This window comes from Falco biarmicus, chromosome 7, assembly GCF_023638135.1.
Source record: "Falco biarmicus isolate bFalBia1 chromosome 7, bFalBia1.pri, whole genome shotgun sequence".
In the NCBI taxonomy this organism is placed as follows: domain Eukaryota; kingdom Metazoa; phylum Chordata; class Aves; order Falconiformes; family Falconidae; genus Falco; species Falco biarmicus.
The window spans coordinates 23,364,612-23,391,371 of record NC_079294.1 but is presented as its reverse complement, the minus strand read 5'-3'; the positions used below and the strand labels follow the sequence as shown (position 1 = coordinate 23,391,371).

The window sequence follows — 26,760 nt, the reverse complement described above, 5'->3', positions numbered from 1 at the left end:
GAAACCAAAAGGTTGATGGCTACTGGCACGCTAGAGGGGGACAAAACAGGGATGCTGGTGGCAGTTCATCACATGCCAGTGTGCTGGGGTGAGTGTGGCTGTTCCGCCAAGGTGGGGCAGGAGGTCCTCAGGGCCTTCCACCCATAGGCCCCCTGCTCCACCCTGAGGTGAGAGTGTTCAAGATGCAAAGATCCCTGCTTCTAACCCAAGCCCGGCAAATGACTCTATGGCTTTCAAATCTCAGTCTCTTTATTACAATTCTCACCCTAATAACAAAGCTGAAAAAGTTCCACATCATGTGGGAGAAGATCACAATGGCTGTACATTTAGCAGAATGGCTTTTTGCGTGACATCTTGGGGCCAGAAGTATCGACGAGCCAGAGCACTTCCTCTGAGGAGAGGACAGAGAGGTGGCACAGAGGGCCAGCAACCCTTCCTGAGGCTTAACCGGAGTCACCCCAGCATCCTGGCTGTAACATCCATTCCTGCACACTTCCAGCAGCACAGAGATCAGAGACGTTTCCGTTTACGATGAGGCTTTCACCACAAGAGTGGTGAAAACCCTGGTCCAAAATCAGCATTTGAGAGGCGTTGCTTTACAGTAGATTGCTTTAAAGCTGAGGATGAGGTATGCATGTAGAGACCACAGTGATATGTGAAGTACTGCCAGGCATTTGGAAGAATAGAAACCACCTAAGAAATGTAACTGTGCATTTTGCACGTGACCAGTTTTATCAATGGCTAATGCAAACCTGTTTGCCATTCCTTTTCTTGACACTTACCCAAGCAAGTTCAGGGAAAACCAGAAAAGGCAAACGCAGCTCTTTTCTGAGTTACAGATGTGCAAAGCGGTGGAAGATACTGCAGTTGTACGGGTGCAACTGTGAACAAGTTTTGACCTGGCAAGCCTGAAAGCATCTGCCAGGTTAGGTCATTAAGAGCTGCGTCTTTCTTGCACATTAGTTGTCATTTAAATACCTGTTGAAAAAAGCCTGGATCCGTGGCCAAGAATGAGCCTGAGCTTTAGAATAAGCCCTGAGCTCCCCACCCAGGACTGCCCGCTTGTGAAAAATGGGATGGCTTCCTATGGAGTACAAAGGGAAAAAGGGAGGGTCAAAGCAGTGCCCTGTTCCAGGGTAGGAGAGAATCTGAAAATTTTCCTTCCCTTGAGCCTGCAAAAGCTTGCAGGCTTCAGTAGCGTAATACTCACTTTTAACAACATGGTCATCTTGCCCAACAATGAACAGTAACTGTGCCTCAGTTTTCTCTAGTGGGATCAGGCTTTGGTTGCCAGGGGCTTGGAAGGCATCAGCAGGGATGTCGGAATAATCAAGAAGATTGGAGTCAATGATTTTGACCTGTTGTTCATCGATGGGCAAAGCGGGGATGGTTTTATCCTTGTAACAGAGAGGGTAAATCGTAACGGCCACAGGGCCGTTGAGGGAAACAACGGCCGTGATGTTCTTCAGGAAGGCGGCCATGGTGAGACACAGATCAGCACCTTTGGAGCAACCGAGCAGGCCAACCCCTGGTCCCTTCACCTGGAGGACAGGAGGAAATCCCCATCAGTACTGAGCTGAGAAACACGACAGCTGGTTCCTGGAGAGGGATACTGCGTAGCGCCGGGAGTTTGCAAAACACCATGGAGAAGGCAATAGCAATGATCGTTTTTTCTTCTGGACAAGTGCCAAGCACCTCCTACGCACAAATTTCTTCCACTCCCATGAAAAACGTTCCCTAGTGCTATGACAACAGCCAAGACACAGCAAACACACTGACAGCATTTGAGCACCAGTTGCAGGAGAAAAGTAAAACTATTCAGAGCTAGCGTGGAAAAGTTTTGGTAGTGGGGAGCTATAAGGATGGCTTCTGTGAGAAGAGGGCAGGGGCTGTGGGCAGCAGGCAAGGGGTCAATGGTCAGGACCACCATTGGGGATGAGTGATGTGGAAATGCTAGACAAGAGAAACCTTGTCTGCTATGACCACAGCCGTGCTCAGCAACGAAAGATGGGAGCAATCTGCTGCTGCTCCTGTGATCCACTCAACTGCATCATGATTGTATTTAAGTCGTATGTCCTGGCTCCTGTGCCTGGGCAGCCTGTCATGGAGAGCTGCCTCCTCCTCCTCTTGCGCTGGCAGGGGTAGGACTGCCGGCTCCCTTCCCCTCTCTCCCTGCCCCATGTGGCTGTTGTGAAGCCAGTAGTCCTTGTATGCTTCAAAAAGATGCTGTAAAAGCCCCAGAGGGGCTGATTATGACAGCAAATAAAGCCCTGCTTTCTCATAGCTCTCCTGTCCTGCACAGCTCCTCTTGGAAAAAATGGTGGATCTGCTCCCTGTAGCTACATTTTTGTTTCTGCACTGCTTGGAGACATGTGAGGGAACCCTTACATGGTCCCGTTTTGTAATACCAAGTAGTCAGAGGCACTGGGTAGACTCCCCAGAGATTTTCCTTGTCCAAGAAAATTGCTTTTTCTCTCCCTCTGTAAGTGTCATGTGCTTTCTTATCTGGGCTTTATATGTGCAGTCTGGCATCCATACTCCCTCATATGAAATCATAAAGTGATTTCACCTCATGTGGTCCAAAGAAAAATGCCCTGCTCCCATGAAAGCTCAGCTAATTAATTCAAGGAATTCTGATCCCATTTTTTCTCCATTATTCCAAAGCAAAAAGGATACTGCGTTCTTCTGAAAGAAGATTGTACTGAATATAAATCAGACAGAGGAGCTTGCAGGATGACCAAGGCATTGTGGTTAAAAAGAAGGTGGCTCCAGTCAGAGCACGTATTTCTGAGGGGGAGACAAACCCAAGGCACAGAAGACAAAGACCTCATCCAGCTGCCATGGGGGCAGTTTCCAAATGGCATGTGCAAACACAGGGCAGGTTCTTGGGAGCAATCTGCCTTCAGGCCTGTTGGTTATTATCTTTGCAGGAATGGACCCAGGGGAAGGTACAGGTGCAGCCCCATACCCAGACTTCTCTCCCAAGCTCGGCAAAGCCGCAGGCCTCCTTTGGAAAGGGTTGCCCCTTTCCCCGAATTCATGTATGTAGGGAATTAACAACAACAGTTTGGGTGCTCAAAAAAGTATACTGGAGATCACCTATGTGTGGTGAATAGGATGAATCCAGACACTAGGAGATCTAAGTACTAGTACTCAGCTGTAGGAGTACCAAGGGTACACCCAGGTTTCTGACAGACAGACTGGTCAAGGACTGAGTCTGATGCATCAGCTGTGCCTTTCCTTCTGGCAGCCATCCTCAGACCATTGATCAGATTGTTGTGTAGGGTTATCATGAGGGGTGAGGTCCAAGATGTGATGACAGGAAAACTGCGCAGAGGAAGTGCCCTGTGGCAGATAATGTATGATCGCTTAGAGGAGCAGAACTGTTTTACCCATAGATAGACTATAATACAAGTGTATTCTTGCACTTTTCCCATTTCCTCCCAGTAAAGGAATATCAACAGTAAACTCTGAGAATAGTTATAGCTAGCCTTTGGATGAGGAGGTTTAAGCTGAAATTCCAGGAATTTCCTGTTGTGGGCATGGCAGCTTCACAGTTCCACTCACATTCTGCAAATCTCTTCACCACCATGAGGTCATTTTGGAAGCCCATTTCTGACTGAACTGCTTTAGGTCGCATGGAAATGCCATCTCTAGAGCAGGGAAACGGGAAACAAAGGGCAGCTGTGGGAGTGATGAAAGCCTCCTCTGTTTTCCTGTTGAATATATCCCAGGGAGATCTTCTATATGTAAGAAGTATAGAGAAGATTGCGATGCCAGTTGTCTGAACACATTTTCCTCTCCAGTACCAGATCACCAGTGATAAAGTGTGACATCAGAACATTTAACGAGGGCTCTCACAAGCATACACATTATCAATAGGCTCAAGGCTATCACAGCTTGTGCACGTGCTGTGATGGAGCAACATGGGCTGGTCATCAACCCTCTGGAGCTTCTACTTCTTGAGAGGCCACAGGAGGAACACTGCCAGCTCTTCCTTACAGGAAGAGGAGCCCACAGGCACTCCCACCCAGTGCCTGTGATTGTACTACCTGTATGGCCTTGCCTATATCAAACCGTGCAGCAAGATGTTTCATGTGAACATTGTTTATGTTTGACAGTAGACATGATAAATAGAGCTGTTTCCTTATATAAATATCTTACAATACCTTGAAAGACCAAAAGGTAAGATTGTCTGCTATGGACCATATCTGCATGGTGTGATGTATGTGGGTTGGATTCCTGTTACATGCTACACTGCTCAGGATTCCCAGCATCTAAAGGCATGTAAGATTACCTGTGTGTGGTGGGTTGACCTTGGCTGGATGCCAGGTGCCCACCAAGCTGCTCTCTCTCGCCCCTCCTCAGCAGAACAGGGAGGGAGAAAATAAGATGGAAAAAACCCCAAACTTGTGAGTCTAGATAAAGACAGTTTAATGAAGCAACAGCAAAATTTGTGTGCACCAAAGCAAAGGAAAAACAAAAGATGTTATTCTCCACTTCCCATCAGCTGGCAACGTTCGGCCACTTCCCAGGAAGCAGGGCTTCTGTGTGTGTATAGCAGTTGATCCACAAGACAAATATAAGTAACAAATGCTTCCTCCTCCTTTCCATTGGCTTTTGTATCTGAGCAGACGTCGTATGGTATGGAATATCCCTTGGGTCAGTTTGGGTCAGCTGTCCTGGCTCTGTCCCCTCCCAAGACCCTGCCCACCCCCAGCCTGCTGGTGATGGGGGGATGTTGGAGAGCCAGCCTTGGTGCTGTGCGAGCGCTGCTCAGCAGCAGCCAAACACCGGTGTGTTAGCAGCACCCTTCTGGCTACCAGTACAAGCACAGCACTGGGAGGGCTGCTGTGGGGCTCAGCCAGAGCCAATACACTATACTATTCTCTTCTTAGACTGTTAGCTCTAATACATAGCATTTTTAATGATTCCTTACAGAATGTGAGTGCCTTTCTTACCAAGACCATAATGTATCAGCACCTCCTAGTGCAGAACATTTGGTGCAGTCAGCAGGTCTCAGTAAGAAATGCCTTTCTGGAGAAAGAACAAGAGAAACTCTGTGCCTGGCTGGCCCCACACAAATCCAAGAGCAGTATTTGCAAGGTGTTTAGCCCAGGCAGTTTCCCCAGTAGATTTAGAAACTAAGGAGGAATTATCAGAATGCCCCAGACCAGCTTAAGTATTATGCTGTCTTAGAAAAGAGGGGCCAGGGAAAGGAAAAGCTAAGAATTTGTGCTGTCTTTTGTTACTAATATGATTAACATGCTTGAAACGACGTGGCAGTGCTTACAGCCAGCGCAGAAGGAGCTGCGTGAGCTACTGATGCAGCAAGCTGTGGTGCAGGTGCCTGCCATACAGCTGCCCTTTATGCAGCCAAATGCATTGCAAGTGCTTGTGGCACAGGCAGCTGTGGTGCAGGTGCCACTTCTTGCAAGGTGGGCACATGGAACAGCCCAGGAAGCACACCACTGAAGCACGAGCTATTTGCCAGCGGCATGAAAGGCGGGATGAGGACCATTGATCCTCTGGTGAGGATAAGCAGACAGAGGGGTCAGAGGATGTATGTGGCAATAGCATTTCTGTCCAGCCACTATTGATTCACAAAACAAAGCCCCCCCCCCCCCTCCCCCGCCCCAGGTGCACCTCAGCACGCTCTTGTGATGTGCAGTTTTACACAGCCCAAGATTTATCAAAAGCATACAGGCAGAAGCGGAAAAGGAAGGCTGGTGCACTGGCTGGTGCAAGTATGGGGCTTTGGAGGATATAGTGTGCACTTGAATCCTAAACAATTTAAGAGTGTGTGTTGGTACCATCTTGCAAAACCCTGATGACCCAGCAGCTCAGAGGAGCACAGGATAACACAGCCCGCTCCTTGTGGGTATGGCTTCAGGAGGCTTTAAAGACAGAATATTTGTCACCTGCTGACTGCAATGATAAAACAGTATTGCACAAAAGTGTATCTGATGCTTGTCAGTATTTACGGGAACTGCCCACACAGCCAGGCATGTATTCATGTAACTTGTTAGGTCCCAATACGAAACTTTTTGCACCCAGCCTGAAAACTCCCATATTAAGAGTGCCCCATTTGCCTTGAAAGGACCAGCAATTTCCTTGCTAGGGGCTTCTGTGGTAAGACTAGTGGGGAACGTTATTCTATCACTAAGACAGCTTGAAATTAGCAGAATGAAAAAGAGGAGACAGAGCATTTCAAATGCAGTAGCTCATGTTCACATGAGAAAATCTTGCAGCACTGTTCAGTAAAGGCAGAGCCACGCATGTGGCATAATCGCTGGCACTGAGTGGGAGCTGCATGTGGGCTCCACTTCTAGGAAGAGTTGGCCAAGCTTTTCACGTGGCCCAGGGATCTTTGCAACAGAGCACAGACCTGAGGGCCACACTGCATGTACAGTGTGCCACAGCACAGGCACACAGAATGGTGACCATCAGCGGATTTGCCTGCAAGTAATGAGAGTACTTCTTGTAGTAGGGTAGGCTGCTTTAAAACACTATAAACACATTACAAACTGCAAAAAAAGTTCACTAACTTCCTGAAGTTACTTAGCGTGTAGTAATATGGTTGGTGAAAGGAAAAAATAACAAATTATGCACTTCCCTTCTCTAGCCACTCAGCCATGCAGTATTGCTTCTAGAGTGACACCTGTTGTAATCAGAACATTTGATTTCTCCACCCATGCCGAAGTGCTTCTGCCCCTAGAAGACGCAGTGTGATCCAGACTGCTGATTCACACCTGACAGGTGTAAGGTGAGAATAAGACAGAACACTTCCTAGAACAAATGTATGTTTATTTTGTTAAAAAATAAAAGTTACACTTGCACCAGAGGTTTCTTTGTAGTCAGAATGCCCTTCTCAAACAGGAGCGTGGCTAGAGAAATCTTGTCCTCCAAGGTTTCACATGGAAGGGTATCCACGCTGACATGGTTTGGATAGGAAGACAGGAGAAATTCAATACTATCTGTATACTCTGGATCTAGCTCGAGGAACTTTGGTTCTTCCTTGTGATACACTCTTGAGTTTTCTGTCGTATAATATAGCATCACACCTGCTTCTTCATTACACAATCTAATGATGCCATGGCGGAGGAGACGTACTTCTGTATCTTTTGTTATAAGTATATCAACATTGCAGGGGCCTCCATCTTGCCACCGGGCTGGGAAGCCGTACACACTCTGCACCTTTTCACTTTGCGTAAGCACCGGCGGGAGAGAGTCATGAAGAAATGACTTGGCTCTCTGATCCACAGCTGCATCAATGGGTGCATAGTCCACGAGTTTCTTTATCAGGCTCTGCACCTTCTCCATAAAGGCAGTTCGGCGAGCGTCAGCTACATCTGAGTTGGCAACCCCCATGTAGCCCAGGTAGTCCATGGGAAGCCCTTGCCGGTACTCCACGTCCTCTTCCAGAGCCATCTGCAGAGCAGCTGGGAGGAGCTTCTCCAGGAGGTCCCCCCAGGTGTTCCTCTGGTAGGAGGACACAGTGATGTGGAGCGAGTGTGCATCAGGGAGACAGTCACCCTGGTGGATAAAGCCACGAGGGAAGTACAGCATGTCCCCAGCCTCCAGCACAGTCTCCAGCACGGGCTTGCCGAGCTCAGCCTGCGTCAAGTTTGTGCTGGAGAAGCGAGGCAGCACCTCGGCATCTTTCCGGGGGCTGTAGACACGCCAGTGCTTCTTCCCCTCCAGCTGCAGCACAAAGGCCTCGATGTCATCGTAGTGGGGTGCAAAGCCCTGTGTCCCCGGCGGCGTCAGGTACGTGTTGGCCCCCGCCATGCTGCCGAAGTGCTCCTGCAGGATGGAGAGGAACTGCCAGACAGTGGAGGAGAAGGCCTGGGGGCTGAGGAGCCGCAGGGAGCAGCCGTTCTGGTAGAAGTCCCAGACGACGGCAGGCAGGGCCGGGCCGGCCGGGTTGTGCGTCTCCCGCACGCCGTCGGCATAGCTGGTCACGTCCAGGTGGGTCCCAAAGTGCACCCGGCCGCTTCGCAGGGCGGCGTCGAACTCGGCCGTGGAGAAGAGCCCCGTGTAGTAGCCGGGGTCGCCCCGCCGCACCAGCAGCGGCGCCTGCTCCCAGTGCCGCCCCAGGAACTCTGCCGGCGCCACCGGGGCCACCAGCCAGCGGAACAGCTCGCCCGCCCGCTGCCGGCTGTCCTCCAGCCGCCCCAGCCGCCGCAGCAGCCCCACCACGCCGCCCTCCCCCGTGGGCCGCGGGCCGCAGCCGCTCGCCGCGGGGCCGCGCCTCCGCTTCGCTTCAGGTCCGCCGCCCGCCGCCTTGGCCGGCTCTGCCTCCGCCTCCGCCTGGCTGGGGGGCGCGGCAGCGCTCGGCGGCGGCTGTGGCTGCGGCGGTGGCGGAGGCTCCGGCTGCGGGCCGCTGCCTCCCGCCTCGCCGCGCCTCGGCCGCGCCTTGGCCCGCCTGCCGCCCGCGGGCGGCGGCTTCCTGCGGCCGCGCCGCTCCAGCCGCCCGGCGCCCGCCACCCGCCGGTACACCGAGAGCGCCGAGAGCCGCCCCAGCCGCCGCCGCAGCTCCTCCGCGCCGCCCGCCGCCATGGCCGCTCGCGCCGCCCCGCTTCCGCCGGGGCCTGTGCGTGCGGGTGCGCCCGGGAGCGTCCCGGACGCGGGATTTCCGTGGAGACGGGCCCCGCGCGTCTGCCCGCGGAAGGGAGTTCTGCGTGTGTAGCTGTGACGCCGTATAAGACAGAAAGTCTTACATTTTGCCACCATGTGCGATTAAAACGGGCCGGGCTTATTTCCTTCCCGCGCCACGAAAAAGTACAGGCGAGGCGGTTCCGCTAGGAACTGATGTGCGCGGCTCCGTTCCCCGCCCGGAAAGCTTCCTGCTGGAAGGGCGCTCGGCACGTGCAGAGAGGGTCCGTTCAGAGCCGCCCCCCGCGGGCGTGCTGCTGGGCAGCGCGCAACGGCTCTGCAGCCTAGTGAGGCGAGATGAGGTAAAACCTATTTCGTAAGGTTCTCTTGTGCAAGGAAGAGAATTCCAGGCCGGACGGAGGCAGCGCTGCTGTGCCACCCCTCTTCCTTGCCAGGTCAAAGGCCACATCCTTGCAAACGAGCCCCAAAACAAGAGGCAGGCCTGGCCTGTAGCACGGGTGTTTTTTGCCAAATCCACTAACAGCCTAATAACCGGGGCAGACCTTTATTCTCTCTCCATCTCTCTCCTAAGCCTGAAGCTTCTCAGAAGGACAGTGTCCTTCCCAGAGGAAGCTTTGCCGGAGGGTAGGAGGACAGACCAGCAAGACAGCTTGACGGCACACATGAAAAACTTCAGGGGTTTGTATTGCCAGGCTGTGTTGATGCTTTTTCTGATCAAAACCAAGCTTCAGTACGAGAAATTCACTATGCAATACTCCTGTGAGAAGAATCTCTGATGGACTCTCGTAATTCATGGGAATGGATTTTGCATGAGAATTTAATCTCTGGAGACTGCTGTGGGTCTAAAGCATTTAACTGGAGCAATTACCCAGGTGTGCCCTGGTTCACGCGGGTGTTACTAGCCTCTCACCAACGTCTGTCGGCTTCATGCAGTATGTTAAATAAGCAGCTAACACGCACCAGGCCTATGCAGATGCATTGGGGGGGGCGGGGGGGGGGGGGGCACTTTGCATACCGCGCCTAAGACACGACACTGAAAAGCAGATTTTCACCTCTTTTAACTTTGCCATTGCCAAGGTTTCAACCCAGACCTACATGTCAGTTTTTACCAGCATTCAGGAGCAGAAATCATTAGGCCTAATGAGGATGAGTTCAGCTGTTCAGTCTTAATTCTGGAACAGATGCAGATATCATAGAAGTTTAAGGTTTTTTGATTGCCTTAAAAACACATTATCAGCCTCACATCCTGTCACTGTGCTATAAGCAGGCAAGACCTATTTTGTATGTATGTAGTAACAACTATTTTCATTTTGGAGGTATTTTCCTGACAGACTTCTGGCGGCACAGGCTTTGCAGCCAAAGCTGTGGGAAATGCAACAGCACCAGCAAATTGTCCTGTTTGTACCGTGATGGTTTTTAGCTAAAGGAGCCGATTTTAGACGTGCGTAGGCAACGCTTTAGCCTCCGATTTAACGTCTTGAACGTTTTTGGCTTTGCCAGCAGGTGGCAGAGGCCGATCAGCGCTCTGCGGTGGGAAACGCGTGGAAGGGGTATGACATTCTGGCAAGATGATTGGTGTGGATGGGGTTTAAAAAGAGGGAAGTGCAAGTAGCCTGTGCGTGCATGTGCAGACTGGAAGAGAAGGGAAGGGTGAACTCTCTATTTTAATCCATTCTTTGTTTTCCCAAGGTTAAACCCTGCTTACCAGAATAATCTTATCAGCTGAAACCGTTTCAACGGAACTGGGCCCTTAACAAAACCGAGATGCAGGCGCTTTGAAATATGGTAGCAGTTAGGCTATTGTATGCTTTAATTATACATAAGCGTGGCTAAATAGGCTTGGGAGGGGTAAGACCTTTGAAAAATCTGGGTGTCTGGGCTGTTATTTGTGTTACTGTTTAATTTACTGGAGTGCAACTGATCTTTCTCAGAGGAAGCTGGCCACTGTACACAGAGCCTGACCTGAGTTACATCAGAATATCTGTAATGACTGCAGCAAAGCTATTCTGGATATTTACCAGTACGGCAAACTCAAAGTCTCATTTTCTGATCTTCATATGGATGTCACTTTCTACCACCAATAGACAGATGATTGACACTGGATAATTTTTTTTTCTTTTTTTGATGTGTAACAAAGTCTCAGAGTGAAGAACACAGTGGAAAATAATTGCAGTGAAATCTCTATAACAAAAAAATGTTTCTTTTGACAATTTAGCCTCTCTAATAGTAAATGCTTTCAAGAATGAAGAATGTTTCTATTTTTCTGCACCACTCAAGAAAGGGTTTTGACCTAAGGCAAAAAGAGAGAGCTTCAGTATCAGTTACAGAGTACTCAGATGGTTGTCTAGGAATAGCCACAAGGCCTACACACGCTGTTTTCATTCATTGTCCAATATTTCAAGGGAATTTGTTGTAAAGAAAGAACAGTGTCATGTACAGTTCTTTAAATAAGTAGCACAGATCTCTGAATGATTAGGTGGTCCCCAGCTGCTGCTTACATAGGCAGAGTAGCAACTGGAGGCTCAATTAAATTTCTTAATTAGAATTTAGCACAGTTACTCAGATTTTATGAGCATATAAGCTGCATTGCCAAAAGCCACACGTGTTTTATTTAAGAGGACATATAAAATGCGGTGAGTACAACTTATTAAAGAGCCACAAGTGACTTCAAAAGAAAGAAGTAAATGGCACCTCAAAGAGATGTAGGGTTCATTTGATATTTTAACCTTCTGCTGTTCCCTGTTCAAATAATGGAAATCTCAAGTTTAAGGAGCAGTTTGGGTAAGGCCTGATCCTGCAAAGCTACAAGCAGTCTTCACTAATGAATGGAAAGGGCAAAATCCTTTGCGATTATCTGCGTATTGGATACTCAGTTGTTCACCACCATGCAAACTGCCCAGTACTTTCTCTGTGTTCCTGGCAAACCATTAATGTAAACCAGTCACTTTTAGAAAGTTAAACTCGGTTTAATCCCTTTCCTCTTTATTACTTTGCTGGCAACCTTCCTTTTGCACTGTCAGTTTTGTTCTTGAGCCAAAAGCAATACACAGTAAGGAAAAAGAACATTTCAACCCTTTGTTAACAGGTTGCCTTAGCTGACAGTCTTTCTCCTACAGTCTAGTGACATCCAGTATGTCATCGCTGGAAGGACACTGGGCTGGATTGTGAAGCCTACTCCTCGTTGTGAAAGCTATAAAGTTCACTGCCAGATAACAAGACTGAAAGCTAATTCAGGAACTGTTTCTCAAGAGCCATCCTCTGCCCCTCCTAATCAGAGTGAATACACTCACTCACTGAAGCATCTCTTGGCAGAGATTTTGGCTTCTCTCCAGCTGTTTCTCTCTTCTGAGGGATTTTCTTATTCACTGAATGGTTGTGGTCTTTAATCCTGGTTATCTTGTACACAGAGCCCCACTGAGAAAAGAAGCCTTCCCTGCCATGGAACAGTCCAACTGAAACAAATTTATAAAAATAATAATTACAAGATCCAGTCCTCCCTATGCAATTATCTTTTTGGAGGGATTTGGAAGCACAGACATTTTCTTTTGTCCTGTATGACACTAAAATACATACTTCATAAGTTAAAGCTGAATTTACAGAATGTGTTTGAGTAGGACCCTTGACTGAACTTACTCACCCCCTTGAAGAGGCATGCGTACTTTGAAAGCATTTTGAAATACTTTTACGAGGGGTTTTGTGCTCTTAATAGACACATCTAGCATTTGGTAACATTGAGCAGATACCATCTGCAGTGACTCTGTAGGCAGTGACTAAACACAAAGCTGCAGACTCCAAGGCTCCAGTCTCCTTGCGTTTCAGCAGGAGAAGTAAATGGCCATGTGGGGGAAATCCCCATTCTAAAATGGAAGCAAAGAGAACCTGAATTAAGTATTTGCCCTGTAGGATTAACCATATCTAGACAGTTGAGATAGAAGGTATAGTCAAGCTGTAAAACATGGTTCCCTAAGAAGTATGTGTGTCTTGTGCTAGAGAATATTCTTCTGCTCTGCACAGCCCATGGCTCTTGACAAGCTGTTTGCGTGATGCTTTTCCATGGAAGAAAGATTTTAAAGCATTCTTGCTATTTGCATCCTTTCTGTATTAATGATGGCAACTGCATAGCTTTGCTTATTAAATATATTTATGCCCACTATTTCAAAATGAACACCTAGCTGTGCTAACATATAGCATCACCATTCAACATTTCCTTCTTGTTTCTTCTTTTCAGGAGCCTTGCAAAAGACCTTTTTATTTCCTATAAAAGTTGCCTATACTGAAGTTCTCTGAAGTACTCTGAAACTGCTTGCTCATCTCTGATGCAGCACTACCAAGATGGAAATATCAGGCAAACAGGATGTCTTGGTTTAGCAAGCATATTGTTCAGGTCTGCTCAGAGCATGATAGGAGAAAGCCTGTGTGGTATTTGCTGATTTGCTTCCCGTAGTAGATTTGTATCACTACTAGACAATATGGCACCTTCTGGAAGTAATTTTGAACATTTTCAGTGCTCATCCACGCACACGAACTCCCACTGTTTTGCCTGTATTGTCAAAAAGATGGAATTCCTCTTGGGTAAGCACAGTTACAGCAGCATAAAAATGCTTGTGTTGTAGTGTTTATACTAGTATGGCTTGTTCCTAGAAGGGATATTATTATGGTGTGATTAGAGAAGGGAGATTTAATCACTGACATTGTTTTAGATAGCCAGTAGGGGAGAACACTGTTAAGCCTCCAGGTATCTGCAATGAGGATAATGAGTTTGCATTATCAGGAGTGTGTGTGTAATACACTCTCAGGTCCTTAGGGAATAGCGTAGTATCCCGCCATCCTGCTGAGACAGGAAGGATCTTGGTTAGAAAGGCACTGCTGACAGGAGTAAGTGGGCATGACAGGAACAGAACACCCATGGCCGTTAATCCTGCATATTACCCACAGAGCCCTGTTCTCAGTCTCCAAGAAAAGGTGGAAAGGAGGAAATTGGGTTGGATTTCTTAGGAATGCTATGAAGTTTCTCCCAATTCTTTGTTGTCCATGAGGATTAAAGCACCTTGAAGCTTTACTTCCAGTATAAGGCCCTGGAGAACTAATTTTTCCCCTTACATGGAAACTGTGGGAAGATTGGCTGCACAGAACGTGACCCAGACCCACAGCACAGCCCTGTGGATGTGCAGTTCGCCATGCTAGATGCTCAGCTTGTCCAGCTAGGTGATCTCTAGGGTCATCTTCTTTTCCTTTCCCACCACATCCCCCTTTCCCTTTGGTCACCAGTGACTATATGGTGAGGCCAAGTTAGCAGCCAAGCAGAGCAGCAGTAATGGCAACAAATCAATTTAATTACCTAAGAAATATTTGTAAAAGTTATACATAGCTGAAGCATACATTAGAACTTTATTTACAATAGTGTGTCCTGACCTTTTCCTTGCTAGCCCTCAAATACTTTCCATTTGGAAGTAGAGCATATTATAAACCAGGAATTGTTCCTTAGAAATTAAGGTTTAGGGCACCACGTTTTGCAAAATTTTTTGTCAGAAATCCAGAGAATCTGAATAAGATTAAGAGTTACACCAAGGCTACTGGGAATACAGTATTTTAAGAGCTATGCCAGGTCAGGAATGTTTTCATAAAATCAGCAGAAAACTTGGGACTGGTAGAAATGTCTTGTCTGTCTAGTCATTTTGGAACATGTTTGGCTCAAACATCACTGTGTTGTGCTGCTGGCTGAGAGCAGCAGTCTGAAAGTAATTGAGAAGCAACTGTGAGAGGGAAGGCAGCTTTCTGCTTTGGTTTTGCTTTCCAAGCAGAGGGATATGCAAAAAGATGTAAGGAAAAAAACCCCATGGTATCTTCTTCTTAGTTTAATTTGTGAACAGGAGATGATTTGGGGGTCAGGGCATCAGCCTGAAACTCAGAGTCAGTGCCATGCTCATACTTCTGCCCAAGCACCTCCTATGTGAACCTGGGAAACGATTTTTGCACGCAGTATTTTGAAATTCCCACTGATTTCAGTTGCTTTATTTTCTGGATGTTTGCCAGTTAACATTAAGGCCCATGTTTTTTGTGGCTGTGCCTCTTTGCTTGATTCAGAAACAAAGAAGAATAAGGAGGATGGTACATGCAGGGAGAAGATAATGATGCAGAGAAACCTCGTGTAATCTTTGCATTTCAATTTCCTAAGGGTTTGCGTTTTTGGTTTTGTTTTTTTTTCCAGCTGAATGTTCTGGGAACAGTTCTGGCTTGCATTTTGGATGAAGTAGCTGCTTGAAAGTCTGGTGAGAGGAGACAGCTGTTGGAAATATGCATTCTGGATAATGCGTTCAGGCCAAGCCCCGTATGCACAGTCACATGGGTGCTGCGCGCAGAGGATTCCCCTGGGTAACTTCCCTTTGAAGCGTAGCACCCCTGCTGAATTCAGCACCTGGTACTGCCTCTGCTTTGCAAATGGAAGCACCTTTGTGTTTCTTGGGCTGAAAACAAGAAACGTGAGAACATTTTGGATCTTAGAAGGTCCCAGCCATGGAGGTTAAGCGACAGAGAGGAGCCTGCTTGCATTTTCCCTGCAAACCTGGCCTGTAGCTGAGGGAGGACATTACATGTGCAATTTCTGGAGAGCTGGCATTAGCAGCACATTTCACTGCAGCCCCTGGGGAAGGTGTCAGTTACCACATGTGGTTTATTGTGGGGAAACCAAGATGTCACTGGGCCCCACAGCTGGGCCCGTAGGAGCCATCCTCCTCAGCTGCCTCCTCATGCCACCCACACCACCACACACCAGCCCACACCAGGGCAGCTCCTCTCCTGCGAGGGGCTCTCCAGGAGCTGCCAGGGAGTCTCCCCGCCTGGGGGAATGTCCCCACAGCGGCAGTGCCAGTGACAGGTTTTGGGCAGGTGCCTGCCCCTGAGCTCTCCCTCACGGCCAGCGGTGCCCTGGGGCCCGATTTCACACCCAAGGAGCCCGACTACCCAGCGCCCCGCGCTCCAGAGCTTCGGAGAAGGGAACCTCCAGGGCAGGGGGCTCTGCCCTGCGGCCTCGCCTGCCCAGAAGCTGCCTCGCTGCTGTGAGGGGACCAGACCCACGGCAGAGTCAAGCCGGAGGCTGGCGGCGAACCGCTCTGTGGAAGGCATGTCCCCACTTAGCGCGTCAGCGGGATGGCGGCCGAGGGGCCCCGGGAGCCGGGCGACGGGCGAGTTTCTGCCCTGACCCCTCAGGGAGGGCCAGCGGCCGCGGCCCAGGTAACAGCCGCCCGCCTTCCCACCGCGCAACCCAACTCTTCGCCGCGCCAACGCAGCCTAACCCGAGTAGGGAGGCGGGCCCGTTGCCGGAGCTGGCACCTCTGACAACCTATCCTGGCACTCTGCTCCCACTGCTTCAGCCAATCGGGAGCGGAAGCAAAAGAGCCAAAACCCCGGCGTGAATAAAACACTCGGGACCCGTGGGCGGAGAGAGGCGGGGTCGGGGCTTTGACGAGCAGCTCCTCGCAGCAATCCAAAGGCCGGGCGGCGGGGAGGGTGGCCAATGGGCCGCCGGGATGGGCGTGGCGGGGGCGGGAGCAGTTGCGGGGGGGCGGGGGGGGAAGCGGCGGCGGCGGCGGCGCTGCTCGGTGGCGAGGGGCGGCTGAGGAGGCGCTGGAGGGAGGAGGCTGCGGGCAGCAGGTGAGCGCGGCCGGGCCGAGCCGGGCTAGGTTAAGCTAGGCTAGGCCAGGCTAGAGCCTTCGCCGCGGCAGGGGGGCCGGAGGTGGGCGGGTGTGGCGGGGTCGTGCGAGCCCCGCGGGGTGAGGGGGAGTCCGGGCGCGGAGGGGCGGGGGACGCCTGAGGCGGGGGGCGGTGGGGGGGGCGGTGGTGCCCCGGGGAAGTGTGTGCGGGGGCTGGGGGAGAGGCGGGGGCGCCCTCCGGTCTCCGCCCCGGGGGAGGGGGGCCAGTGGGGTGGGCCCCGGCGCGATCCCTGGGCTGGGGCGGGGGCCCGGTCGCAGGTGGAGCCTGCCGGGGGCGGGGGGCAAGGCCCTGCGGGGAGCACCGAGCCTCAGGCCCGGGGGAGCGACCCCCGGGGCGCTGCCGCTTCCTGGTCTCTCTCTCCTGGGGCTGCCTGTGCCTGCGGTCTCTCTTAGGCCTTGAATCCCGGCCAGGTTTCCGTCAGAGGATCCCTCCAGCGCGGCCGCTCCCGGGCTGCCTGTCGCCGTGCGCGGCGCTTTGTATCGCCTGCCGCCCCTGCGTGCGGCCGCGGGGGCGAGTCGGGGCTCCGGGAAGTTTGGGCTTCCCCGAAGTCCTCCGCCTTGTCTCCGCCGGGGCTGGGGCGCTGTGAAGTTTGGGAGGTGTCGGGACGAGGCGCCGAGGCGGGGGCGCTGACGACCCAGTCTCGCAGCGGGAGCTGCAAGGAAAAGGGCCCCCGTCAGCAGCCAAACGCGTCGCTTTTCACCCGGTTCGTGGCTTGGCCGGTCCCTTTCTGCGTGTGCAGCAGCCCGCCAGGCTGCACAAAGGAACAGACGGCCGGGCTCAGCTCGTCCTGCGGCACGCAGGGGGGATTGATGAGCAACAGCGTGCGAGGCGGGGGGCTGCGGTGTGCCCGGGTGAGCGCGGGCCGCCCCAGCGTCGTCTCGCTCGGTTTTCAGTTGGTAATGAAGGGTTAAAAGGCAGCTTCTGTTTGGAATGCGCTTAACTCCTTTTATTGCACTCACGGAGATGAAGAGTCTTCAAGAATGAAATGATGCATCCCTCGGAGGGGAGTTAATGTCTTGCAGCAGCTCCGGTCTGCAACTCCTTCCATCCAGTACGTTTATGTAACCTACTCATTAATGGTTTATGAAATTATAAGGGAGCTTTTGAGTTGATTTCTGTGTGCCAACAGTGTTTTCAAGGTTGTTGTCAAGGTTTCTTAATTCAGCTGTCCGGAGTGGGAGATACTTAGAACTGTTACCAATGATTGTACCGTTTAAGGGGTTTTGCTTTGCCTTATTGTGGTAATGTTTGTTGTTTTTTTAATCTGCCTGCCTCTCCAGACCTGCTCCTGAGTGAGGAGAGTGGGTAAAATGGAAGGCACAGTCATTCTGTTTGGCTACAATATAACTCTAGGTATGGCTTGTAGCAAAAAGTGTAAATATTTAAATGGATTTCTGACTCATCAGTTCTATTTGACTTATTGATCTATGGTTACTGCTAAAACGGTCTTTATGATTATGGAGAAGTTAATAGTTACCATAGAGAAACAGTATTGTTTCTCTGCTCATCAGTGTGTGTTTTCCATTTCTTCATCTCTTGGCAATTCTCTGTGGAAACACAGCTTTTTTTCCCTTAGCAGAAATCTTCCAGAAGAAATAAAAAATAATGTGAATGAAGTCCAAAAAAAATGAATTTGAGATGTGTTCATCCTTGCCTGTGATTCGTAAACTCTTTTGATAACCTGAGTTATCCTACAGTAAACTCTTCTCAGTCTGTAATTGAGTAAGGTGTTGGTTTTAAGACTCGGTGAAAACTCTTGATTTACAGAACTCTAAACATAACACATCAAAGAATTTTTTTCTGGAAGTGTACATATGAAATGCAATTCAAATCAGCTATTTAAATCCTTATTAGCAGAAAATTTATTTTTCAGCCTGGGAATTACTTTCCTGCATTTATTACTTCTCTTAAACGTGTGGAGACTGAACGTGCATGTAAACTAGGCAGAGTAGACGAGTTTTTTTATCTTCTCACTCTGGCGTTGTGAAACCCTCTGATTTTGTATTAGTAGCTGACAGCATTATGTGTTTAGGAAGAAAAAAACCCAACAAGCTATGCTGGGCTCTTAAAATTTGCAAGACTTCAAGGTATTACATTTTGTAGTTTGATACAGCTGCTTGGTACCTTTCCAACATCTGTAAGTACCTTTCTTTCCTACCATAATGAGCATGGTGGGATTAAAACTTTCTGAACTCACGGTGAAAATCCTTGCAAAAGTGCTTGCTTCCCCAGGAATAGGGGCTATCAGCAAGACATATTTGAGTAGATTTTTTACTGTGTGTTTGTAAGAACTTGTAACAGCGCCATACAGGATTCTTGAATTCTATCTATCACTGTTTTTATTCCACTAGTAATGTTGGTGGAGCTGCATAACATTACGACAAAGAAAATTGCTGTAATGCTATAGAAATTATATCTTCTGCACTCTAGAAAAGATGTTTTACAGAACCTCTCAGGTAAGGGATTCAAATGGCAGCCTAAGGTGGTGTAATTGCTGACTTTGGGGTCCTATCCTACTTAATGCACTCATCTGACACTCTACTGGCCTTGTTATTTTTTTGTGGGGGAGGGGTCAAAAGTTATTTATATTCTTTATTTTGCCAGCATATTGAGCAATCTTGGTTTAAACTAATGTGAAATCATGGCCTTTTAGTCTTGCTTTTGGAGTTTATATTCATCAGTGAACGTATGTTAGAGTTAAAGATTACTTGTTCAGTCCAGGGATCTCAAATTTTAGTAAATGACACTAGAGTATGTTGCTTTTCTTTTTCTGCAGCATAAACTTGATTAGGCTAAGACTTAACACGTCCTCTACAGTCATGTTATTGCATTATCATCAAAGCAGCTTTGATTTCTCTGGCGATGATTTCACCAAAAGGAGCTATTTTTCCATGTTAGTCTTTCTTTGCTGATCCAGCTGCAAACTGGTGGTGCAGAAAAATGTTGAGCTTCGGTTGGATCAACTGCCTGAACTGGCTGACTTCATGGCTATGCAAATGTTATTGCTTGCATAGGAGGAGGCTGTGGCCTCTCTTTTCTGAAGCAGCTCTATTTTAGTTTTGCCTAAGCTTGTCAAGAAGCTTGGCAGCTTAAACTGGGGCTGTGGTGGTCCTGCCTCCTTCTTGACTGCATCTTTCCCTGCTGGCAAGGAAGCCTTTGTGGCTGTGAGTTAAGTAAAGTCAGGGAGTTCATCAGACTGGTAATGAATTGCTTTTTTGTTTCGTTGGATTTTGGCTGGATCATACTTCTGAACTGGCTGATCATCCAGGTCAGGGGGTGGGAATGGGACTTCCTGTTGAAGTGAATGAGATAGGAGGTGGGAAGTGAGACCGTAGTAGCTCAGACTTAAATTTCCCTGAGCTTTTCTGGAACTGTACCTTTCCATCAACATGACCTAGATTAACAAAGAGCTATAGCAAACTATTTTAAGCTGGCTTGGCTGATAAAGCCTCAAATAAATTGGAGAGTGTTTTTTTTCTCAGCTGTCATGTTGATGTGGGTGGTAACAGCAGTGAGTGGAGAATGAGGAACTAGGGATGGGCTAAGTTAACCTCTTGACACAACTGTGTCTGGAAGAGGATTTGTTCTCAATTGTGGGATCCATCAAACACCCGTTTTGAACTGATGTTCTTTACAGTGTATAGTTAAAGCTGATGTTGCATCAGAAAGAGGAAAACTTTCGTAACAGGCAAGATCAGGAAGACTATTCTACTGTGCAGGAGGCAGTTTTGTTGGTTTTTTTCCTTTTCATGTCTATTGGCTGAGACTTGCAAGCATTAATAGGCTGCTGTCAGTCTAGAAGTATAAATGGCATCATGTCATGTGTAACTGCAGTTAACACATTCATCCAGAATCCTTTTAAGTATGTTGTAGGAGATACGTCTGTGAAACCTTTAATTGGTTTGTTCAGCATTTGTCCTTCCAGAGTAATTCTTTTGTAGAGTCCTGGTGTTCTGTAGTTATCAGATGTGATGGCTTAAAGATGTTTCTGGATAGCAATTTATATGTATTCTGTTTCTGCAGAGTTGTGACTGAAAGTGTGTGAGAACGAATGATTTGTGTGTGCGAATTTGGCTGAAAGAGGAATATGGATGCCAGATCATAAAGGTGCTCTTGAGGAAAATGTGAAGCTGTTTGTTTCAGAGTTTGGGGGTCATAAACAAGCTCTTGGCTTCTTTTGAGTGCTGAATCTGTAGGGATTTTGAGATTTTGCTGGTGGGTTTTGATATTGAAGCCAGGACCAAAGTTATTAGCCTTCTAAGTGAAATAGTGGTTTCAAATACAGTGTATTAGGACTTAGACCAAACTGTTTGGAATTTTTCTGGTTACCTTTCCTTTTCTAGAAAATAACAATCTGAAACTTCCTGGTGAATTGGATTGTAAATGGTACTCTTTAATCTTCAGGTATAACCAGAGAGCTTATAAATCAGAACTGCTTTGTGTAGGTACGTATTTGATCAATGGCCTGGGCTTCTTCACAGGGCTCAGATCTAGGAGCTGCAAGTACTACTGAGGCTATTAAGAAAATGCATGTAGTGGTACACCTGGCCAGAACCACTTGTGCTGTAAGCTAACTGTTCTTATTCTCAATGTGACCACTTCTAGTCAGTTTGTTTTCCTAGAGAAAAAACCCCAAACCTTAAGGGTCTCTCTCTCTCTTTCCTTCTACTTTTACTGTGGTTTAAACTTGATTAATGCAGTTCAAGCCTGTGTTGAGGATCCACTCCCATCAGTGTGTGTTTTCAGCCTAGTCCATGACTTGGCAGTGGGATAGATTAAATTTGCAGCCTTTTCCCCTGCTTTACTAATATGCCTTTGGTAGAGTATATACTGGGTTTTTTTTTAAGGCTGGCTATTTTATTGTCAGAGTTTGATTAACGTTATCTTTCTACTCACTATTTTTCATTTAGAAGAATGAGACACGATGCTGTTTCCAAAAAGCCTGTGAGACTTAGTCTGGTCTAAAAAGCCCAAGAAAGAATTTACCCATCATTAAGGTGGTACTAGTTAAGTTTAGTGCTTTGTGCTGGGGTTCTTATGTGGGTTCCTCCTTGTAGTCCTGCTCGGTGCAGAGTCTGTGTTTATGTTGAGTCATAGCCTTTCAGGTTGAAATGTGTATCACCTGTGCATCAAATTCCCTAACCCAGCCTGAAAATACCATGTATGAAAATTAGAGTGTTTGGTTTAAGGTCTTATATAGACCAGGTTTTATAGGATTCAGTGGTTGTGATATTGGTTTTGCTTTTGGTATTTTAGCAGATATTTACTGATAGAGTGACTTTTGGGGATTTCTTTCCCTCCCCCTCCCCAAGTGAATTATTAGTAGTATAGTTAGAAGGAATTGTGCAATCTCCTGTATTCATTCAGAGGTTAATTTAATATTAAGTGTTCAACTTTGCTTGTGTCTATACATTTTGATATTTCTGCATAGGTTACAGTGTCTCTGTGAAAAGCATCTCTTACATAATGTGCTCTTTCTTTAACTGGATTTGTACAGGGTGGCTTTAGAAGAGTGTCATGACATTTGTATACATATTTATTTATGCATGAGAATTACTTGCTTTTTTTAAATGACATGAATTTGTTTTTCGGAGGTGATTTGTTAGTTTAAAGCACCTCTCAACTGTGCCATGCATGGATTTTCCTATGTAAAGAAAGTAGCCTGTAAAAAGCCACCCAAGTCTATGAGCAACTGGGCAGCCCTGTGTATTTCTCTTAGCTTGGTAGCAGAAAGCCAGCCTCATGTAAGGGAATGAAGGACTGTGATTCAATCAGCCTGTATCTTTTTGCCAGGATATTTACTGAAAGCTTCTATAAAATGGTTGTTTTTCTAACAGCCTTTTCATAGTTGATTATTTATTTTTTTAATCTAAGCCATGTCTTGGATTTACTGTATGCAGGTAGCAAATAGCAGAAAGTTACTGAATGCTTTGTTGAACTCACTGGGGGTGTTTTAGATAGGTGCATCATGCTAATATTGAATATGGATTGTTTATCATTTCATGTAAATGTCTGTAATAGTTATGTGGCTTTTTATTGTTTGTTTTACCTTCAGGTTTTATTTTGTCTGAGCAAATTCTGACCTGCTAGTCTAGATGGGCTAGAGACTCCTCCACCAGTCTGTAATGAATGGGATGGTGGCTAAGTTAAGTCATTTCTGTACTGCCCTCAGGAATAGCACAGTGGTACATCAAGATAATTTTTATGTTTCCTGTTACCCTTTTACCAACCTGAATACTTTGTGTCTTGGATTTTCATAAGGAGTACTCAAAGTCTGTGAGTGTTATCCTCCAAATAAGGTAATTGTTATTTTTTCCTCAGTAGTGCAATACAAATATTCATTATTCAAAGGCATTAAAGGAAAGCTTGTAAGATTGGGCAGGCGTAAACTTGAACAGCCAAAATACGTAACTATTTCTTTGCTGTCTAGTGAGGTAGGGTACATCCCTTTAAAGAAGTGTATGCATAGTACTATCGGAAAGTTTTCCTCATTCTTAAAAGTACAGAATTTTTGCTTCAGAAATTACCTGTATTGACATGTATGACAGAATACAGTTTCATGTCCATTATCTCACATTTCAGATATAGCCCTGAACTTCAGTTTTATTTTCAGTTGAAATCTGTTATTCTCTGGGTAACTAAGTCTGTCTTTGGACATCATTTACTTTACATGCAAGAGTTTGTTCTCAGGGCAGTCTTATCCACATAGTGGTTAGTCTCTTGCCCATGCATGGACCAGGGACATAACTGGGGCTAGAAAAAGTTGACATGGTTTGTCTGCTTGCAGTATGTGTTGACTTTAAGCTAAGGACCCAATTCTGCAAATCTTATAAACAAAATTCATTATTCAAGTGGGAGGGGAAAAAAAAAAGACTTCAGCTCTACCACATACTGATTAACAACTGTTAAATTGCTGTTCTGATACTGTAGATTTAGTTCATCCTTCTGAGGCAGGCAGTGCTGAGGTAGGAATACAGATACACCAAATAAGGTGAGGTCCTGTGAACTGCGGAAGTGTTGTTATTGTTTTGAAAAGCCTGAGGATGGTAAAGAAATTGATCAAAATAATGATTTTTGAGGAAATCCAGGATGAAAATCTATCTGAGTCTGTCTTAATTTCCTTATTTCTCAATTTCCTGTCTTAATTTCTCAATAATTTACTGCACTGCTTTGCTGTGAAAGAGTATGGTCACTTGGTTGGAAAAAAAACAGTTTTCCACAAAATAGTTTGCCTATCCCTGTTGGATGTTTTCTCTCACCTGCAGGAATTTGGATGATTTGATAGTTTTATTACCTTCTTGCATGTCCTGCATTTCAGAAAAAAAATAAAGTAGGTATTCAGAGGTAAGAAACTTTTTGGAAAGGTGATGTATCCTGGAATTTTCTGAGATGCTGGATTGTGACTTACCTCCAGTCTTGCCTGGTGATGGCTAAGCTTCTTGTACTTCTGAATTGCAGTTGGGCTTCCCAGAACTGTTTGATTATATATTCCTTTCTTGAATTGAATGAACAATAAAAACTATTTCTTTTTTCCACATACATTTTCAACAGGATCAGTTCTCTGTTTCTGCAAGTGCCAGCACTGGAGCTTGCGTGGGGCAGAAAGAACAGAGGGGCTGTGCTGATGCCAAAAGGAAGTGACACAGATCAGGTGCATATGACTAATGAAACTGTGAGCTAGTACATTTTGGAAGTGGTGCTGGCTGCCTCCCTCCCTCCCTCTCAGAAGGTCCCACCTGAGGTGAAGATTATGCGTTCAGGAGCTCTCTCCCTGGAGTTTCTTCTAGATGCGTAATTGATCTCTGCATAGGAGAGAGGTCGCCAATAACATGGCGCAGGTAGTGATGGCTCTGTGCCTCTTTGATAGAGGGGCATCTGTAGCTCTGGTTATGTGGACAGCCAGCTGCTGTTTGTCTGGTCATAGGATATAGGTTTCGGAGGTGAGAACACATCTCAAATCCATCAGTGGCAGTAGATCTCCTGACTACCACCCACATTGTCTTGCTGTCTGTTTCTAGTTAGATGCCAAGGTATTATCTGAACCAACTGGTTTCTGCTTATTGCCTTAGCCTTGCTCCCCATATAGTGTATCACAATCCAGTGGCCAGACCTAGTTCTGTCCCCTCACGTAATAGCCCTAGAAGTAGGGGTTTCTGCAAGTAAAGGCTGTACAGCCCTCTAACAACAAGTAAATAGTAGTAATTGGATGTCTTGCTATTTATGGCATTAGATCAAGTGGGAAGTGGAACCACTTGGTGTGGGCAAAATGTAGGCAAATGCTAAAATGATTAATGAGGTGATTGTGAAGATACAGTTTAACTTGCTAATGATAATGTTAGCTTGGGGGGACGGGGGGGAAGTAGTCTGAAAATCTGTCTGTCTTCAGATTTTCTACAAAGAATGGAAAACTTCATTTCTTTTATAGACCTAGGCTATGGGGTTGGGTTGTTTCCCTTCACACATTGGCTCCAGTTACATCTAAAGACATACAAATGTGCTTACTCCAGTTGTCTTAATGTGTTTTTTTCATAAATGACTGCTTATTGTTCAGTTTACTGCTTCAATGTTTGGTCTAGGTAAATTCTGCATAAGCTTGCTTACCACTTTCAAAGATGGCCTTGCAACTCTCTAGTATGCATCTTTCTGCTGTAAGACATATCACGTATAAGAACTGATTAGTTGCAATTATGTTTGCCTTTATCTTCATGAAATAACTAAGTATTTGTTGATTCATCTGTTTGAGATGGCACTGCATGTGTTCCAGTTCTGTGCAGAGATAGTAGTAGAGTAGATCAATATACTGTGAATTGCTGTCCCAGTTTCTTCAGTGAAAAGGGACTGCCAGTCGTGCAACATATCACCCCCAAATTCTGAGGACTGCGGTTCTATGGTAGGTATAAAATGGCTATAGCTGTGGTATTTTGAAGTTCAGGTTAGAATTAATTCTATCTTCCAGGTCTTGCTTTCAGATATATTTTGTGGCATTTGTGGATATAACCAGCAGTTCATGGCTGAAAATTGTGTTTTTACACTGCACTTTCCTTGGTTTACCATGTGGCGCAGCGTTTATGAGGCATATATGTTTGGTAGGGCTCTAAATAATGCTGGCTTAAAGCTGCAGGCCTAATTCTTGGGACATTCTGTTTTCAGAAAGTGAGGAATGGTGCCAGTGTGAAATATGCTGGGAATTGCTTCTCTTGACAGCTATTTACATGGAACTGTGAATAGCCCTTCCACTCAGGACTTAATAGCTCTTAAGGTCTAAGCAAAGCTGTTTGTTGAATTGTGGTAATGCTTAGCTTTTGCTGCTTTTAGGTATGTCAGAATGATTGAAGGCAGTTATTAGTTTAGGGAAGCAGCAAGGATGGTCTTGTGGTTTTTTTTTTTTTGCTTAGTTTTTTTATTTCAGAAGCACCACATTAGGTATTTTCATCTTCTAAAAACAAACAATAGTCACCGTGTCAGGTGTCATTAATGAGTACTTATTTAGCTTCAAAAGGCTGTTAAAAAAAAAAAAGAAAAAGAAAATATTACCTTAGTAATCCTGGTATGGAGTATATGGACATCAATCTCATTTATGCTTAGGTGCTAAAGTAAGCTGCATTACTATCTTAAATTGGATATTGCATAGTTTGTTTACTTTGGGGACTTCATTATCTGCTGTTTTAAGTTTGGAAGTGGGATATAGAATTTTGTGAGTTTTAATGCTAATTCTTTCCTTTCATGCAATTTAGAAGTTGTTTTTATTTCCCTGAAGGTAGGAATTCCATGTCCAAATACCCTCTCAGAAGTCTTTAGTCCCAATAACATTTGTAAAGGACTTAACCAAGAGATCTGTCATGAACACATATTATTTTCTTACAGTTATAATTTCCTAATGAAGTTGGGATCATTTTAAGTTCAGATGCATGGACAATGTGTGAGTTGGTTACTGTTTAGATTATAACATATTTCATTACTCTGTCTTGTCCACAGAAAAATTAGGGAAGTTCTTCACGTCCATTTAAGGTTTTTATGACTCATATTGTTGGGAATAGAAATATCACTTCGAGTTTATCTGAAAAGCAGTCAGAATAGTTTAACATGCTTTAAATTCTGCTTTGTTTTGTAGTAAGTCTATGTAATTGTGTAGTGGTCTTTAAGCAGGTAGCAGAACGTTTCTTTAACTGTGACTAATGGAACATCTGAATATCAGAAATTCACATTAACAGGAAGGGGGAGAGAGGATAGTAACAGATTGTATAATTCTGTGTTCAATCAGTGAAATAAATCCAATGTGTAGGACTCGTCCAAAATAGAATTCTTGTGGTACACAGAAAGTAAAGGATGTTGAAGGAAATTGAAAACTATTTGCTGATTTTGCAAACTAAAATGTTCCATTGTATGGTACAGGATTGTTGAAGAGGAAGCTGGTTGATGGAGCCTCTCTCT

The 26,760-nt window shown here is 46.4% G+C and overlaps 3 protein-coding genes across 12 annotated transcripts in view; 1 reads left to right on the top strand and 2 right to left on the bottom strand.

The window, feature by feature from the left end:
• Positions 1-231: 231 nt before the first annotated feature.
• LOC130152408 (acyl-coenzyme A thioesterase 6-like) lies at positions 232-1,565 on the bottom strand (the record flags this gene model as incomplete). Its single annotated transcript, XM_056345945.1, has 1 exon — positions 232-1,565. A coding segment is annotated over one exon (606 nt), but the record flags the coding sequence as incomplete, so codon positions are not given.
• Positions 1,566-6,790: 5,225 nt separating this feature from the next.
• On the bottom strand, positions 6,791-8,881 carry RIOX1 (ribosomal oxygenase 1). The gene has a single exon (XM_056347380.1). The coding sequence runs from the start codon at positions 8,734-8,736 to the stop codon at positions 6,829-6,831; it is 1,908 nt and encodes a 635-aa protein (XP_056203355.1). The 5' UTR covers positions 8,737-8,881; the 3' UTR covers positions 6,791-6,828.
• A 7,275-nt stretch (positions 8,882-16,156) lies between these two features.
• The window catches only part of NUMB (NUMB endocytic adaptor protein), a 96,162-nt gene continuing 85,558 nt past the window's right edge, over positions 16,157-26,760 (top strand). For 8 of the 10 annotated variants that reach the window (XM_056344929.1, XM_056344925.1, XM_056344928.1 and 5 more), the window contains exon 1: positions 26,194-26,248. The gene's annotated coding sequence lies outside the window, so the exon portion shown is untranslated. Of the gene's footprint in view, positions 16,270-17,244; positions 17,381-26,193; positions 26,249-26,760 lie in introns of those variants that run through there. The other 2 variants (XM_056344921.1, XM_056344922.1) reach the window with 2 other exon arrangements.

What these genes read in the sequence shown, in the direction of transcription:
- RIOX1 (XM_056347380.1), bottom strand. Translation starts at nt 8,736, where the DNA reads ATGGTGGCAAAATGTAAGACTTTCTGTCTTATACGGCGTCACAGCTAC.